Raw genomic sequence first — 17,391 nt, 5'->3', positions numbered from 1 at the left:
TGGTCTGGGACCCCAGCATTTTACTCTGATGCCAGTAAAACCCGATTTCCCTACTACATATTAATGAAGCAATTCTCCCAGAAGCCTATGCACCAGGGGGTGGGCAACTCCAGTCGTCAAGGATCACCAAAAGGTCAGGTTTTCAGGATATCCCTGCTTCAGCACAGGTAGCTCAATCAGTGGCTCAGTCTTCGACTGAAATCCTGACCAGTTGGTGGCCTGTGAGGACTGGGGTTGGTATCTTGTCCCCTGAGCATGCTTTGTGTAGTGTTAAAATGTTCGTCATCTGTCGTGCCTGAGGCTACAACGTAACCTTTACACCGGGCTCTGGGGAGAGCTTAATTTTCACATCTCAAAAAGGGAAAATAAAAAATGCAAATAAATGGCTCTCTCGTGTGCCGCGGTTTTAATGGCGGCTTTGCGCTATATGTCGTGACCACTTACAGCTACTCCCCCCACATAAGCAACATACTGCGTATTAACAACCACACAGATGATTAATATTAATTACCTTTGACATAATATCCTCCAGTTCACTTCTTGCTTTGTAGGTTCCATCGTCGTACCGGAACCGATACAGAACCTGCTCATTCTTAAACTGGTGCTTATCTGAAACTGATCACAAGGCAATTTTGGGGTTGTTACCATTTGCTAAGGTGTACGATTTGCAGTCAGATTATTTTAGTGTAATGGTTAAAAAACAAAACAAAAAGAAATACAAATAACGTGTATCGTAAGACTAATCAATCAGCTGTCAATGTAACTTAGAGCATGAATGCTCAACTCCAGTCCTCAAGACCCCCCCAACAGGTCAGGTTCTCAGGATGTCCGTGCTTCAGCACAGGTGGGTCATTCAGCACATGCGTCTCAACCAGCCCCTGCCTCAGCACAGGTGGTGCAGTCTTTGACTCAGCCTCTGATTGAGCCACCTGTGCTGAAGTTGGGATATCCTGAAAACCTGACCTGTTGGAGGGAGGGGGAGGGGGGGTTGAGCCCGCCTGCTTTACACAGCTGCATAATATCCCTGTACAAACTGCATCTCACTATATACTGTCCAAGCTGTAACCTAATTACTTCGCCATGTTTGGTTTAACCACACCCTAATCCAGGGGAGCGCAATCTTTTCCCCCCTGCCCCCCTCTCCTCGGCTCATCATTCTGGTGTCATGACATCACGTTGCCATGGCAACATGCCGCCACGTTGCCATGGCGATGTGTAATCAGAAGACGTCTGAACCAAGGTAGGAGAGAGTTACAGAGAGGCCTCCGCTGCTTCCCCGACATTTCATTTATATGCCTTCGGGAAGCGCGCGGGGCCTCTGTATCCCCCGCGCAGATAATCTCGTGCCCGCCCGCTCGTGGGGGTGGGGAGAGATATGGGGGTGGGGAGAGATATGGGGGTGGGGGGAGATATGGGGGTGGGGGGAGATATGGGGGTGGGGGGAGATATGGGGGTGGGGGGAGATATGGGGGTGGGGAGAGATATGGGGGTGGGGAGAGATATGGGGGTGGGGAGAGATATGGGGGTGGGGAGAGATATGGGGGTGGGGAGAGATATGGGGGTGGGGAGAGATATGGGGGTGGGGAGAGATATGGGGGTGGGGGGAGATATGGGGGTGGGGGGAGATATGGGGTGGGGAGAGATATGGGGGTGGGGGGAGATATGGGGGCGGGGGGAGATATGGGGGTGGGGAGAGATATGGGGGGAGATATGGGGGTGGGGGGAGATATGGGGGTGGGGGGAGATATGGGGGTGGGGAGAGATATGGGGGTGGGGGGAGATATGGGGGTGGGGAGAGATATGGGGTGGGGGGAGATATGGGGGTGGGGGGAGATATGGGGGTGGGGAGAGATATGGGGGTGGGGGGAGATGTGGGGGGAGATATGGGGGTGGGGGGAGATATGGGGGAGCGGGGAGATATGGGGGGAGATATGGGGGTGGGGGAGATATGGGGGTGGGGGGACATATGGGGGTGGGGGGAGATATGGGGGAGCGGGGAGATATGGGGGGAGATATGGGGGTGGGGGAGAATTGGGGGTGGGGGGACATATGGGGCTGGGGGGAGATATGGGGGCGGGGGGAGATATGGGGGAGCGGGGAGATATGGGGGTGGGGGGAGATATGGGGGGAGATATGGGGGTGGGGGAGATATGGGGGTGGGAGGAGAGATGGGGGCGGGGGGAGAGATGGGGGCGGGGGGAGATATGGGGGCGGGGGGAGATATGGTGGTGGGGGGAGATATGGGGGGAGATTATGGGGAGAGATATGGGGTGGGGGGAGATATGGGGGTGGGGGGAGATATGGGGGTGGGGAGAGATATGGGGGTGGGGAGAGATATGGGGGTGGGGGGAGATATGGGGGTGGGGGGAGATATGGGGGAGCGGGGAGATATGGGGGTGGGGGGAGATATGGGGGGAGATATGGGGGTGGGGGAGATATGGGGGCGGGGGGACATATGGGGGTGGGGGGAGATATGGGGGAGCGGGGAGATATGGGGGGAGATATGGGGGTGGGGGAGAATTGGGGGTGGGGGGACATATGGGGCTGGGGGGAGATATGGGGGAGCGGGGAGATATGGGGGTGGGGGGAGATATGGGGGGAGATATGGGGGTGGGGGAGATATGGGGGTGGGAGGAGAGATGGGGGCGGGGGGAGATATGGGGGCGGGGGGAGATATGGGGGTGGGGGGAGATATGGGGGTGGGGGGAGATATGGGGTGGGGGGAGATATGGGGGTGGGGGGAGATATGGGGGAGCGGGGAGATATGGGGGTGGGGGGAGATATGGGGGGAGATATGGGGGTGGGGAGAGATATGGGGGTGGGGGAGATATGGGGGTGGGGGGAGATATGGGGGTGGGGAGAGATATGGGGGCGGGGGGAGATATGGGGGTGGGGGGAGATATGGGGGCGGGGGGAGATATGGGGGAGCGGGGAGATATGGGGGTGGGGGGAGATATGGGGGTGGGGGAGATATGGGGGTGGGGGGAGATATGGGGGTGGGGAGAGATATGGGGGCGGGGGGAGATATGGGGGTGGGGGGAGATATGGGGGTGGGGGGAGATATGGGGGCGGGGGGAGATATGGGGGAGCGGGGAGATATGGGGGTGGGGGGAGATATGGGGGTGGGGAGAGATATGGGGGCGGGGGGAGATATGGGGGTGGGGGGAGATATGGGGGCGGGGGGAGATATGGGGGAGCGGGGAGATATGGGGGTGGGGGAGATATGGGGGTGGGGGAGATATGGGGGTGGGGGGAGATATGGGGGTGGGGAGAGATATGGGGGCGGGGGGAGATATGGGGGTGGGGGGAGATATGGGGGTGGAACAAACTAACCATCACCGTCACTTTGTGCACTGCGCGTGCTTACAATGTATTCCCTTCTACGCGCGCTGAGAGCGTCTCCCTGGGCACGGCTTCCCAGGTATTATTGTACATGTGCGCTGGGCTCGGGACTGCTCCAGACTTCGCGCCTGCTCCAGACTTCGCGCCTGGCGCTTGAATGCCTGGCTCCCAACGTGGGATAGCGGTTTGATTTCGGCTTTATGTAATTCAGGGAGAGGTTTATCCAGTAATGGGTCTTAGTGCAGGAGTGGCCAACTCCAGGCCTCCAACAGGTCAGGTTTAAAGGATATCCCTGCTTCAGCACAAGTGGCTCAATCAGTGACTCAGTCATTGCATAAGCTTGTGGTTCTTCTGCTCCTGATCCGACCCCTTTTGAAAATTAAGTTGCAGAGCCCCAGGGGCCACGCCAACCCCAGCCCTCTAAATGCAAGCGCACCGTTTCCTTACCCGCGCGCGCGCCGTTTCCTTACCCGCGCGCCGTTTCCTTACCCGCGCGCGCGCCGTTTCCTTACCCGCGCGCGCGCCGTTTCCTTACCCGCGCGCGCGCCGTTTCCTTACCCGCGCGCCGTTTCCTTACCCGCGCGCGCGCCGTTTCCTTACCCGCGCGCGCGCCGTTTCCTTACCCGCGCGCGCGCCGTTTCCTTACCCGCGCGCGTGCCGTTTCCTTACCCGCGCGCGCGCCCCGTTTCCTTACCCACGTGCGCGCACCGTTTCCGTGCTCCTCAAACACAATCTAATGTCCCACTGAAATTGCCTCGTGCATATAGAGTTTCCTTGACCTAAGATGAGTGTCCTACTTCAAAGGCCAGATATCTAAAACTCCTCCTCCCACTAGAAGATAACGCAGGGTTGGCGCAGCCTCTGGTTAATGTGATTGACTTGTTCCAACAGTTTACTGCAGTAAAATATGTTCCCAAGACTTTCCATGGGACATCATCACTGTACCGGCCAAACAAGTCTGACTGGGTCCTTCTGTATCCTTGTCAGTATACGGCAAACAGTTTCCCGGGCGTCCCTAACGGGTTCTGTCCGATCTTCAGGTCAATTGAAAATTGTACCAAATACAGTAGAATTTGCTATGCATCTGATCTCAGACGCGCTATTAGAGAGGGTTGGGGTTCCTTACAATGCATCTGATCTCAGACGCGCTATTAGAGAGGGTTGGGGTTCCTTACAATGTATCTGATCTCAGACGCGCTATTAGAGAGGGTTGGGGTTCCTTACAATGCATCTGATCTCAGGCGTGCTATTAGAGAGGGTTGGGGTTCCTTACAATGCATCTGCTCTCAGACGTGCTATTAGAGAGGGTTGGGGTTCCTTACAATGCATCTGATTTCAGACGCGCTGTTAGAGAGGGTTGGGGTTCCTTACAATGCATCTGATCTCAGACCCGCTATTAGAGAGGGTTGGGGTTCCTTACAATGCATCTGATCTCAGATGCGCTATTAGAGAGGGTTGGGGTTCCTTACAATGCATCTGATCTCAGACGCGCCATTAGAGAGGGTCGGGGTTCCTTACAATGCATCTGATCTCAGACGCGCTATTAGAGAGGGTTGGGGTTCCTTACAATGCATCTGATCTCAGACGCGCCATTAGAGAGGGTCGGGGTTCCTTACAATGCATCTGATCTCAGGCGCACTATTAGAGAGGGTTGGGGTTCCTTACAATGCATCTGATTTCAGACGCGCTATTAGAGAGGGTTGGGGTTCCTTACAATGCATCTGATCTCAGGCGTGCTATTAGAGAGGGTTGGGGTTCCTTACAATGCATCTGATTTCAGACGAGCTATTAGAGAGGGTTGGGGTTCCTTACAATGTATCTGATCTCAGACGCGCTATTAGAGAGGGTTGGGGTTCCTTACAATGTATCTGATCTCAGACGCGCTATTAGAGAGGGTTGGGGTTCCTTACAATGTATCTGATCTCAGACGCGCTATTAGAGATGGTTGGGGTTCCTTACAATGCATCTGATCTCAGGAGCGCTATTAGAGAGGGTTGGGGTTCCTTACAATGCATCTGATCTCAGACGCGCTATTAGAGAGGGTTGGGGTTCCTTACAATGCATCTGATCTCAGACGCGCTATTAGAGATGTTTGGGGTTCCTTACAATGTATCTGATATCAGACGCGCTATTAGAGAGGGTTGGGGGTTCCTTACAATCTATCTGATCTCAGACGCGCTATTAGAGATGGTTGGGGTTCCTTACAATGCACCTGATCTCAGACGCGCTATTAGAGATGGTTGGGGTTCCTTACAATGCATCTGATCTCAGGAGCGCTATTAGAGAGGGTTGGGGTTCCTTACAATGTATCTGATCTCAGACGCGCTATTAGAGAGGGTTGGGGTTCCTTACAATGTATCTGATCTCAGACGCGCTATTAGAGAGGGTTGGGGTTCCTTACAATGTATCTGATCTCAGACGCGCTATTAGAGAGAGTTGGGGTTCCTTACAATGCACCTGATCTCAGACGCGCTATTAGAGATGGTTGGGGTTCCTTACAATGCATCTGATCTCAGACGCGCTATTAGAGAGGGTTGGGGTTCCTTACAATGCATCTGATCTCAGACGCGCTATTAGAGAGGGTTGGGGTTCCTTACAATGCATCTGATCTCAGACGCGCTATTAGAGAGGGTTGGGGTTCCTTACAATGTATCTGATCTCAGACGCGCTATTAGAGAGGGTTGGGGTTCTGCAGAATTTCACAATATAATTATAGGGTTCCTTAACCCTGCAGTACACAAACAGAATGCAGTACACAAACAGAATGGGGTTGTTGCAGTTGCCCTAGTGAAGTAACCCTAGCATCACTTCTCAGACACGAAGCTACAATTACAGGATGTAACTGTCGTCTTTGATCTTAGCAGAAAAATGACAAGCAGCCATGTGAGATCTCCCTGCCTTGTAGTGGGTGACTTGCCCTGTAAGTGATACACATGAAGAAGAGACATCCGTGGCGGTGAAGCAGGGGGAGCTGTACATTGATGGATGGCAGTAGAGGAGAAGACTAAATGATTAATGAAGTTGACCGAATTACTGCGCTCTCTCACTGCTAAGCAGGCCTCCTGTGCAAAAGAGGGGCGAAAACGTTTGCTTTGCAGGCTCGCTACATTCCAGCCCTGTCTCACCTAGCTGCGTTACTTATAAAGGCAGCAACATCCCAATTAAGAAAAACTGTAATCCGAACCTATTTATGGAGGGTAATAACTGCACGTTTAATATATCAGGAATGGCATTAATCTCAATCCGCCCCTCCCGCGCATAGAAGAGTTATATCTCGGAGCATGCCCTGCTCTTTGTTTTTATTACTGTTAAAAGAAACACGATTTTATTCGTCTCTGGCGTCGGAGGTTGCCATGGTAACCATTGCACTGGGCTCCGGGGAGAGCTCCATTTTAACCTCCCGGGCACTTCATATTTCCAACGTTTAAATCTCCAGAATGGGGTGTCAGATTTGAAAAATAAAAACAGCGCTGGGAAGAGCAAGAAAAGGTTTCTTACGCTAAGGCCCCGCTCCCTCAGTCAGCGCGCCCGCTCCCTCAGTCAGCGCGCCCGCGCTGCATGCAGGCAGCGTGCTGACCAGCAATTGACCGCTACCTGCGGTCTGTAGGGAGCGGGAGCTGGAGCCGGAGGGCGTGGTTTGAGCGCGGGGGGGGGGTGGTTTGAGCGGGGGGGGCGTGGTTTGAGCGGGGGGGTGTGTGGTTTGAGCGGGGGGGGCGTGGTTTGAGCGGGGGGCTCTCGTCACTCCCGGAGCCCCTCGCACTCTGAAGCCAGGCACAGAGGGAAGGACACACACAGGCAAATACACACGGGGGTGCATCGGAACAGGGGGGGATCGGAGCAGGGGGGGAATCGGAAGGGGGATCGGAGCTGAAGGGGGAAATCGGAGCAGAGGGGGGAATCGGAACGGGGGGGGGGGTAGAGGGGGGAATCGGATTGGCTGCTGGGATGTCACGTGACGCGACACTCGCCAAAACCACAAGCTCCTTGTAGCTCCGGCTGGCTGACGCGTCACAGCACGCAGTCAGCCACGCCGGAAGGAGCCAGCGGGGGCATCTAGAATGGAGGCAAGCAGCTGGTGGCCCGCGGCCGCACGCTCCCCGCCGGCCGCAGCGGGACCAAGGCCTTAAAGGGCAATGCAATCCACGCAGCCCGTGGCTTTCAAATAGCCACGTTTTAAGGGCAATGCATTAGGTAAAGGTGATAAAAATAATCCAGACATAAAAAATGGAAAAATGGAAAAATATATATTTTAAAATATTTATATTTTTCAGATTCGTTTAAAAACGCCTCAGTCAGCTCCATTTAAACTACGGAGCCGGTCACTGCCATCGTGTCCTTGGAGAGGCTGACCAGGAAACGGATGTGAAAGTTACATGTATCTCCCCAAACCCCGAGGGAGGGGGCAGGGGGGGAGTGAGGGGGCGTGAGGGGGGAGAGTGAGAGAGGCGGGGGAGTGAGGAGAGGGGGAGTGAGGGGGGAGAAGAGTGAGGGGGAGTGAGGGGCAGAGGAACAGGGGGGGGAGAGAAGGGCAGGAGTGAGGGGAGTGACAGGTGTGAGAAGGGGGGAAGGATGGAGTGGTGGGGCGGAGAGGATGGGGGGGAGAGAGAGAAGGGTGGGAGAGTGATGGGAGGAGGAGTGTGGTAGGGAGTGGAGAATGGAGGTGGAAGATGAGTGGGGGAGTGGGGGGAAGAGGAGTGGGAGGGAAAGGGGAATGGGGGGGAAACAGGGAGTGGGGGGGAGGGAATGGGGAGTGGGGGGGGGGAGGGAATGGGGAGTGGGGGGGGGGGAAATAAAAGGGTGACACACCTTGTTCTGCAAAGCTGCACTTAACCCTTCCTGCCCCTCTGGCAGCCATAGAATTGAGATAATTTAGTTAATGTAAATAGTTTCCTGTATAGCTGGTATAAATTAGCCTCTTTTTTTTAAGGCAAAAACTTTTAAGGCAGCAATTCATGACTGTAACCCCGGCCCCCCTCCCCATATTAATCACATTTTTTAAGCGTTTCGGTAGACGGACGCTTCCTAGGGACCATTTTATTACTAAGCAGTGCTATGACGTAAAGCCTCGTCCCACCTTTTCAAGTGAATGGCCCATAAGGCATATTACTGCTTAGCAAATATAGTCCTAAATCTATCTGATCACACGGACACGGACCCCTTTAAATACAATAAAAGTGTATTATAGAACACCTTTAATTCATATCTTAGTCTTAAAGCAGCAATCCTCCCCAAGAACCCGGTGAGAATGGAACTCACACTGTATAATGTTATTATCCTGACCCTTGTATTGCATTGAAACCTTGTGCTTAAACCGGTGCCAGGGAATCTCCAGGCTGTGCTCATTATAGAATTACACCTGTATAATAAAGCAGGAACATCCCTCGCGGGAAGGGAGGGTAAAGGTTTGCCAAACTTCTACCCAACCCAGGATTGTGGGAAATCACTCACTCTGGGATGTATCAAAACCACAACATGTTGTGGCCATGTCAACAAAAGCAATCCTACATCTGCATCTTCTTCACGGTAACACATATTTGGCGAGTCCCCTTGCAAGCCAACCCAGCCGAAGACTGGGCCGCTGATTGAGCCACCTGTGCTGAAGCAGGGATATCCTGAAAACCTCACCTGTTGGTAGCTCTTGAGGTGGAGTTGGCCACCCCTGATCTAAATCATTTTGAGACGTCTCCACATACTGCAGGAACAGCCTCAGAGCTTTATGTATATATACACATAATACAGACACGTGTGTGTGTGTCCCATCATGAAAACATATCCCGACATTCGGTCTACCTGGTATTCTGATCACCTTTTGATATATATATATATATTATTCCTGATGAAGGACAGTCGCTACAGTTTCAAGCACCATCCGTGTAGTGGCCGTCCACAAACTGTACGTACATTGGACAAGATTAAGTGGAATCTCCGGTGTTCAGCCAGGAAGATGGACCACAGACACGTCTGAAGAAGAGTAGAGCTCTGGGACGAACCAGCATGCATTTCTTTGACCCGGATGTGAAGTTTATCGGCCAGTACTACCGTGATGTGCTGCTTATGAGAGATCTACTACCAGACATTGAACCGTTTTCTGAGTCCTACACTTTCCGGCAAGATGGGGCATTGGCGCACGGAGCTCGCGAGACAGTCAATCTAGTCAGAAGAGTAAAACCGGACTTCATCCCACCGCCCCTTTGGCTCACAACAGCCCAGATTTTAATCCTGCCGACTACAAAATCTGGGGCATCAAACAAAACCGAGTCTACAGGGAGAAGATTCGAGATGTGGATGAGCTGCGAGCACGTATCGTGCAGGAGTGGGAGCAGCATGACCAACGCGTTATCCGGTATGCAATCAGACCACGGCGTTCTCGTCGTCGGGAGGATATTTTGCACACATACTTTGAACTCAAACATTATACTAATTTTAGGTGAGATTACAGCAGTTTCACACATTTGAAGGAAAAACTCCCACTTCTCGTTTAATGAACATGAACCTCTCGCAACGAATCTGGTTGTTGACATAATACAGTGACATCAATTTAGTTAACATCAGTTATAAGGCACTTTACCCTGGGTGTGGCTATTTTCGTATAATATATACATATATAATATATATATATATATATATATATATATATATATATATATATATACATATATATATATATATATATATATATATATATATAAAACACACACACAATAAGAACATGATCTGTCTTGAGTGTTAATTTCCATAACCATTCCATATTACGACACAGTATGATTGTGACAACACACTTGCCCACAAAACTTCTTTGCAAAGCCTTTAGGTGTCACTCCAAGCAATGCGTTGAATCCAATTCAAGCCAGAGACTATCAAATCCAAAAAGGCTCTGCACAGTATTCCTGCAAAGGGTTTGTTTTGTTCCACGTGTTGCGGGTTTGGGATGAAATGGCTTCAAACGTGGGAAGCCCAAAAAGCATCAGCTTTACCAACAAAAAGGGGCCATTTAAAAGCAAAGGAGGTCTCCTCCCTGAATAAATCTGCTTCCCTTTTCTTGCCATCGTTTTGCAAACACGGGACTTATTACATCATTGTATTTCTTATTTAGCATTAGCTGCCAGGAATGTTGTGAAATTAAACGTCCAGTGATAGCCATTGGTCGGTCTCGGTCCTAGGAGGGACCGCCCGTTCAACTTGCAAAAGCTTCAACAAAACCCGAGCTGAAAACATAGAATGGCTTAATGTGAAACAGAGGAAGCGTCGTTAAGATGTGAGCTATAAAACAAAACATTCAGGATTTCCTAATACACAGAGCTGGGAGCCTGTGTGCGGGGAACTGCGATTCCTGCGCTGGTTTATTGTTATATTCTTAGCTCCCACAAGAACAGACAAATAATCATAGCAATGTCTAGACCGGCGGTGGGCACCTCCAGTCCTCAACAGCTGCCAACAGGTCAGGTTTTAAGGATATCCCTGCTTCAGCACAGGTGGCTCAATCGGCTCCCGCTTCAGCACAGGTGGCTCCATCAGTGGCTCACTGAAGCAGGGATATGACCTGTTGGTGGCCCTTGAGGACTGGAGTTAGCCGCCCCTGGTCTAAACCAAGAATAATAAAGCAAACCCTTTAACCAATGTGATCTGTGAGTTATTACGGAGAACCGAGCTGAAAAACAACTTTGGTCCCAATGGGTTTAGGATGAAAACGACATTTTGTTTGCATAACGGGCTACTGACCAGTCTCGCTGTAACTTTACGGTCTTTCCCACATCCCAGCGTGACCGGGTCTCTTACACCAAGACTTTCCTGTGCCACCAGCGGATTAGAGTGTAAGCTCTATGGCACATTAGTTATCTATGTACATGTAGCAACACATAAAACAATATTATTCTATATGTTTAGGGTAAAAGCAGGTGTCTAACGTTCCAAAAACCACACATTTTCCATTTTTGTCCCAAAAGTGATGTATTGTTTTGTCTGCATCTGCTAATTCTGAAATTGTAACTGTCATATTGGGAGAAAAGCAGATTCGCTGTAGGTTCTGTGAGTTAGGTAGGTAGGTTGTGTGAGTTAGGTAGGTATTTAGGCTGTGTGAGTTAGGTAGGTATTTAGGCTGTGTGAGTTAGGTAGGTAGTGTGAAATAGGTAGGTATTTAGGTTGTGTGAGTTAGGTAGGTAGGTTGTGTGAATTAGGTAGGTATTTAGGCTGTGTGAGTTAGGTATGTAGGTTGTGTGAGTTAGGTAGGTATTTAGGTTGTGTGAGTTAGGTAGGTAGGTTGTGTGAGTTAGGTAGGTAGGTGAGTTAGGTAGGTATTTAGGTTGTGTGAGTTAGGTAGGTATTTAGGTTGTGTGAGTTAGGTAGGTATTTAGGTTGTGTGAGTTAGGTAGGTATTTAGGTTGTGTAAGTTAGGTAGGTATTTAGGTTGTGTGAGTTAGGTAGGTATTTAGGTTGTGTGAGTTAGGTAGGTAGTGTGAGTAAGGTAGGTATTTAGGTGGTGTGAGTTAGGTAGGTATTTAGGTTTTGTGAGTTTGGTAGGTATTTAGGTTATGTGAATTAGGTAGGTATTTAGGTTGTGTGAGTTAGGTAGGTAGTGTGAGTAAGGTAGGTATTTAGGTGGTGTGAGTTAGGTAGGTATTTAGGTTTTGTGAGTTTGGTAGGTATTTAGGTTGTGTGACTTAGGTAGGTATTTAGGTTGTGTGAGTTAGGTAGGTATTTAGGTTGTGTGAGTTAGGTAGGTAGGTAGGTGAGTTATTTAGATGAAATGATAGCGTACAGAGATTTACACATTTCAGGTGTTCTTACAGGGTCACTCTCAAAGAAATAAAACCTGAGGTATGAAAGCTCTGTGCACTTTATTTAAATCTACGAAGAACTCATGTTAATTCTGCTAAAAGGCATCACTAATTAACCTAATGGTCTTAATTAAAAGATAAGGAACAAAGATCCCAAACATCGCTCCCCACCCTGAAGATTCAAGGTGTGTTTTAATCTATGGTCACCCCAATATATTCGTGCCTTTACCCCCAAAAAGAATGCCAACTTCTGGAACATGACACTAACAAAACCCCAAACCGTGGGGGGGAGTCGGTACAGTCTGGTTATTTCACAGGGCAACACATCCCTAATTGTCCTTTTGGGGTAATGCAGAGTAGAAAGCAGACGGCCCCGATGTCACGTTGGCACATTTCATTGTTGCCGTTCTCACGGTAATACGTGCAATAACTACCCCTGCCGGGCCGTACTTACCGTGATGGATGATGCCATTTTCCAGCAGAGCTTGCCCCAAGTTGACCCCTTCCTCTGTCCTGCTGATCTCCCCGTTTTCCATGAGCCACGACACGAACTCACTGCGCAGGGCGAAAAAAAACAGAAGAGGTGACAAGTTATTCAACAGCTTAAACTTGGCAACAGCCGCATTGGTCATAACCAACGGTGATCACCGAGATCTCTGTCCAGCAATGAATGTCAAACAAGGGGGCGGTGCTATATACGTAGGGGGCGGTGCTATATAAGTAGAGGGCAGTGCTATATAAGTAGGGACGGTGCTATATACGTAGGGGGTGGTGCTATATAAGTAGGGGTGCCATGTGGCTTCTCCAAAAATACTATACTCAATGGTGAAAAGCGTGACGCACTTGAGACACACACCCAGAGAGGTAATACCGGTATACACATACACGCCCAGAGAGGTAATACCGGTATACACATAAACGCCCAGAGAGGTAATACCGGTATACACATAAACGCCCAGAGAGGTAATACCGGTATACACATACACGCCCAGAGAGGTAATACCGGTATACAGATACACACCCAGAGAGGTAATACCGGTATACACATACACGCCCAGAGAGGTAATACCGGTATACACATACACGCCCAGAGAGGTAATACCGGCATACACATATACGCCCAGAGAGAGGTAATACCGGTATACACATACACGTCCAGAGAGGTAATACCGGTATACACATACACATACACACCCAGAGAGGTAATACTGGTATACACATACACGCCCAGAGAGGTAATACCGGTATACACATACACGCCCAGAGAGGTAATACCGGTATACACATACACGCCCAGAGAGGTAATACCGGTATACACATACACACCCAGAGGGGTAATACCGGTATACACATACACGCCCAGAGAGGTAATACCGGTATACACATACACGCCCAGAGAGGTAATACCGGTATACATATACACCCGCAGAGAGGTAATACCGGTATACACATACACGCCCAGAGAGGTAATACCGGTATACACATACACACCCAGAGGGGTAATACCGGTATACACATACACACCCAGAGGGGTAATACCGGTATACACATACAACATACCACATACAACATACCACATACAATATTAAATTATTTTGTCCATATTTGTTTTTAAAAAGGTGTCCGTCGTATACATGTCCCGTATTAAACATGGCCCAGCCTTTAATACCCGGGGGCACCTTATCGAGGTCAATACTACCATCTATATATAAATATCTTTCTAACTGAACATAGCCGGGAGAAGCAGGGCCTGGGGACAGAGACCTCACACAGGATGTACCATGCCCGGGTTACAGCCCATATCGACTAAGCCATGCTATTCAAGAAGACGCGTTACAGTCTATTTAACTAAACGAACAGTCCATGTTCTCAGTTTTTGTTTAAAAAAAAAAAGAAAAGCTAAACGAGTGTAAATCCGTAAAAATGGATTTCCGCCAATATAAAAAACCTGGTACTATATAAGTAAATATTGGCAAATATCTAAAACACAGAACATTAATCATACGGTGTCTAATCGAATAGCACAATTTAGTCGATCTGGGCCAAAGGGGCTAATTCTATAATGAGCCGAAATTGGCCATGGTCTTCAATGAGTCATTTCAGCCGGACGTCCCGATTGGTGGCGTCGGCGATTGTATAATGCGCCCCTGAGTGTGTTAACCACCACCCTCTCCCTTCCAGAGTATCAGCAGTAACAACCCTACTCATAGCAAGGGATCCGGAGATATATTTAGCTACTAAAAATCAGCAACAAGTTGCTATTGGAAACTGGCAGGATACGCGTCCTCATTCCGCGGGCTCTACAAATAAGGAATTCAATTAGCTATGGCAACCGCGACACAATGTAACGCAGCAGCCATCACTTTCCCCTCTGTGCAATCCGACATTACAACGGTTATCGTTACTTAATTACTGAAAGTCCTCAAATATGGAGGGCGAGAAAGAAGAGGCTCGTTCACAACAAAATGTATCTCCTTGGTAACTGCAGGTACCCACACAGATAGAGCCCCGGGGTACCCGCACAGAGAGAGCCCCGGGGGTACCCCGCACAGATAGAGCCCCGGGGTACCCGCACAGAGAGAGCCCCGGGGTACCCGCACAGAGAGAGCCCCGGGGTACCCACACAGAGAGAGCCCCGGGGGTACCCCGCACAGATAGAGCCCCGGGGTACCCGCACAGAGAGAGCCCTGGGATACCCGCACAGAGAGAGCCCCGGGGTACCCACACAGAGAGAGCCCCGGGGGTACCCCGCACAGAGAGAGCCCCGGGGTACCCCGCACAGAGAGAGCCCCGGGGGTACCCCGCACAGAGAGAGCCCCGGGGGTACCCCGCACAGAGAGAGCCCCGGGGTACCCGCACAGAGAGAGCCCCGGGGTACCCGCACAGAGAGAGCCCCGGGGTACCCGCACAGAGAGAGCCCCGGGATACCCGCACAGAGAGAGCCCCGGGGTACCCACACAGAGAGAGCCCCGGGGGTACCCCGCACAGAGAGAGCCCCGGGGTACCCGCACAGAGAGAGCCCCGGGGTACCCCGCACAGAGAGAGCCCCGGGGTACCCGCACAGAGAGAGCCCCGGGGTACCCGCACAGAGAGAGCCCCGGGGTACCTGCACAGAGAGAGCCCCGGGGTACCCGCACAGAGAGAGCCCCGGGGTACCCGCACAGAGAGAGCCCCGGGGTACCCGCACAGAGAGAGCCCCGGGGTACCCGCACAGAGAGAGCCCCGGGGTACCCGCACAGAGAGAGCCCCGGGGTACCCCGCACAGAGAGAGCCCCGGGGTACCCGCACAGAGAGAACCCCGGGGTACCCGCACAGACAGAGTTAACGGTCTGATTTGTAGCTTTACTTCTTGATATAACACGATACTAATAAAGCGTTTAAAATGTGACACTCCGCCAGCATTTGTGACGCGCCGAGTAATGTGATTTTCATTTAGTTCCCCTTCGGTTCTCACGCTACGTTACACACCCCGTGTCTGCTGGATATGGGGATCTGGGACACGCGGCGGTCATTGGAAAGGAATAAAGCCACGGGACAGCTATTTTGACCGGTCACAATGGGCAGTGAATGACCTAAGCTCGGAATAAATGACTGCCTATATGAGGACCGCTCTGATCAAAGACAAATCCAGACAAACAGAACGGCAGCATTAAAGGAAGAAGGCTGGCTTCCCATACATTAACCCCTTCTTGGCTAGAATGGACTTCAATGTCTGCAGCACATTATTGGGCAATGGTTTGAAGTGCTGAATGGGTTAAGATGTTAAAACCATTGAATGGTGACAAAGAAATGGCTACAAACAGTTACATCTGTGTCTGAGAAATACACATCAAAATGTTCTCATAGTGGGAGAGAGGATTTAGGATGAACTGCGACCAAATGTTTCATATTGTTTTGACATTTTTTATTTATTTTTTGCGGAGGATTCAAAATAAGGTTTAATGTACACCCACATCCTGCACCGCTCGTTCAGCACAGGACTTTCCCTTGTTAAATGTGTAACAGCGAAGAATCAAAAGCAGGCTGGTACGTATGTACAGGCATACCCCGGTTTAAGTACACTCACTTTAAGTACATCTCGCTCAATAGGCAAACGGCAGCTCACGCATGCGCCGGTCAGCACGTCCTGAACAGCAATACCGGCTCCCTACCTGTACCGAAGCTGTGCGCAAGCGGGGAGACTATAGGGTCTGTTACAAATGCGTTATTTACATCAGTTATGCTCGTATATGACGATTGCAGTACAGTACAGGCATCGATAAGTGGGAAAAGGTAGTGCTTCACTTTAAGTACATTTTCACTTTACATACATGCTCCGGTCCCATAGCGTACGTTAATGCGGGTATGCCTGTATATATGTACTATATGTATGTACGTACTGTATGTATGTATATATGTACTATATGTATGTATGTACTGTATGTATGTATGTATGTACTATATGTATGTACGTACTGTATGTATGTATGTATATATGTACTATATGTATGTACGTACTGTATGTATGTATATATGTACTATATGTATGTACGTACTGTATGTACGTATGTATATATGTACTATATGTATGTACGTACTGTATGTATGTATGTATGTATATGTCTTTATTGATATAGAGCCATTAATGTACATTCACACCGCCGCTCACCCTGCCCGTTTCTTTTTTTAATTGCACTATTTGAAGCTCCCGGGAATACACGCTGGTAATGGGAGCGCATTCCTGCCCCTGCAGGGGAAACAAAATGGCTGTTCCAATCGCCCCCGCGCCACCCTGAACCAATAGGAAGCTGCAATCTGTTGTGGCTCCTTATTGGCCCGCGTGACGCGGAGGCTTTAAAGACCAGGAGGTACCGGCTGTACTTTTACTGGTATTTCGTGAACCAAAAGAGCTGAAAATAAGTGTGGTTCATTTCCGGGGGCTCCCCGCTTCCCATCCTGGCAAGAAATAAATAAATAAATAGAGGCGGAGGAACAGGTAGGGGAAACGTCTGCTTTAAGCACAACTGGGTTAGAAAATAATTCCATATTTCAGCTCATATTGCGATGGTATTATGGCTTATGTCCTCTTAATGTGTCACTCCCTTCCAGGATGAAAGTGACCCCAGGACAGTGACATTTCTGATTACAGGATTGAAGCAGGGGGTCTCCGGAGCTAAACTGTTACATTTCAGCTCTGGGGACCCCCTGCTTCCGGAGAGACTTACTGTACCTCCGTAGGGGGCACCGGCATCCCTGTGAAGTTTAAATGTCCCGCTCACACACGCCAGTAGGAAGC

The 17,391-nt window shown here is 50.3% G+C and overlaps 1 protein-coding gene across 3 annotated transcripts in view; it reads right to left on the bottom strand.

The window, feature by feature from the left end:
- PREX1 (phosphatidylinositol-3,4,5-trisphosphate dependent Rac exchange factor 1) overlaps nucleotides 1-17,391 on the bottom strand; it is a 299,489-nt gene that overhangs the window by 124,268 nt on the left and 157,830 nt on the right. For all 3 annotated transcript variants that reach the window (XM_075571278.1, XM_075571280.1, XM_075571279.1), the window contains exons 11-12: nucleotides 12,571-12,671; nucleotides 512-615 (exon numbers count right to left, since the gene is read on the bottom strand). In XM_075571278.1, the coding sequence (XP_075427393.1) occupies nucleotides 512-615; nucleotides 12,571-12,671 (205 nt within the window). The remainder of the gene's footprint in view (nucleotides 1-511; nucleotides 616-12,570; nucleotides 12,672-17,391) is intronic.

This window comes from Ascaphus truei, chromosome 15, assembly GCF_040206685.1.
Source record: "Ascaphus truei isolate aAscTru1 chromosome 15, aAscTru1.hap1, whole genome shotgun sequence".
NCBI classification, from domain to species: domain Eukaryota; kingdom Metazoa; phylum Chordata; class Amphibia; order Anura; family Ascaphidae; genus Ascaphus; species Ascaphus truei.
This window is presented reverse-complemented; position numbering and strand designations above follow the sequence as displayed.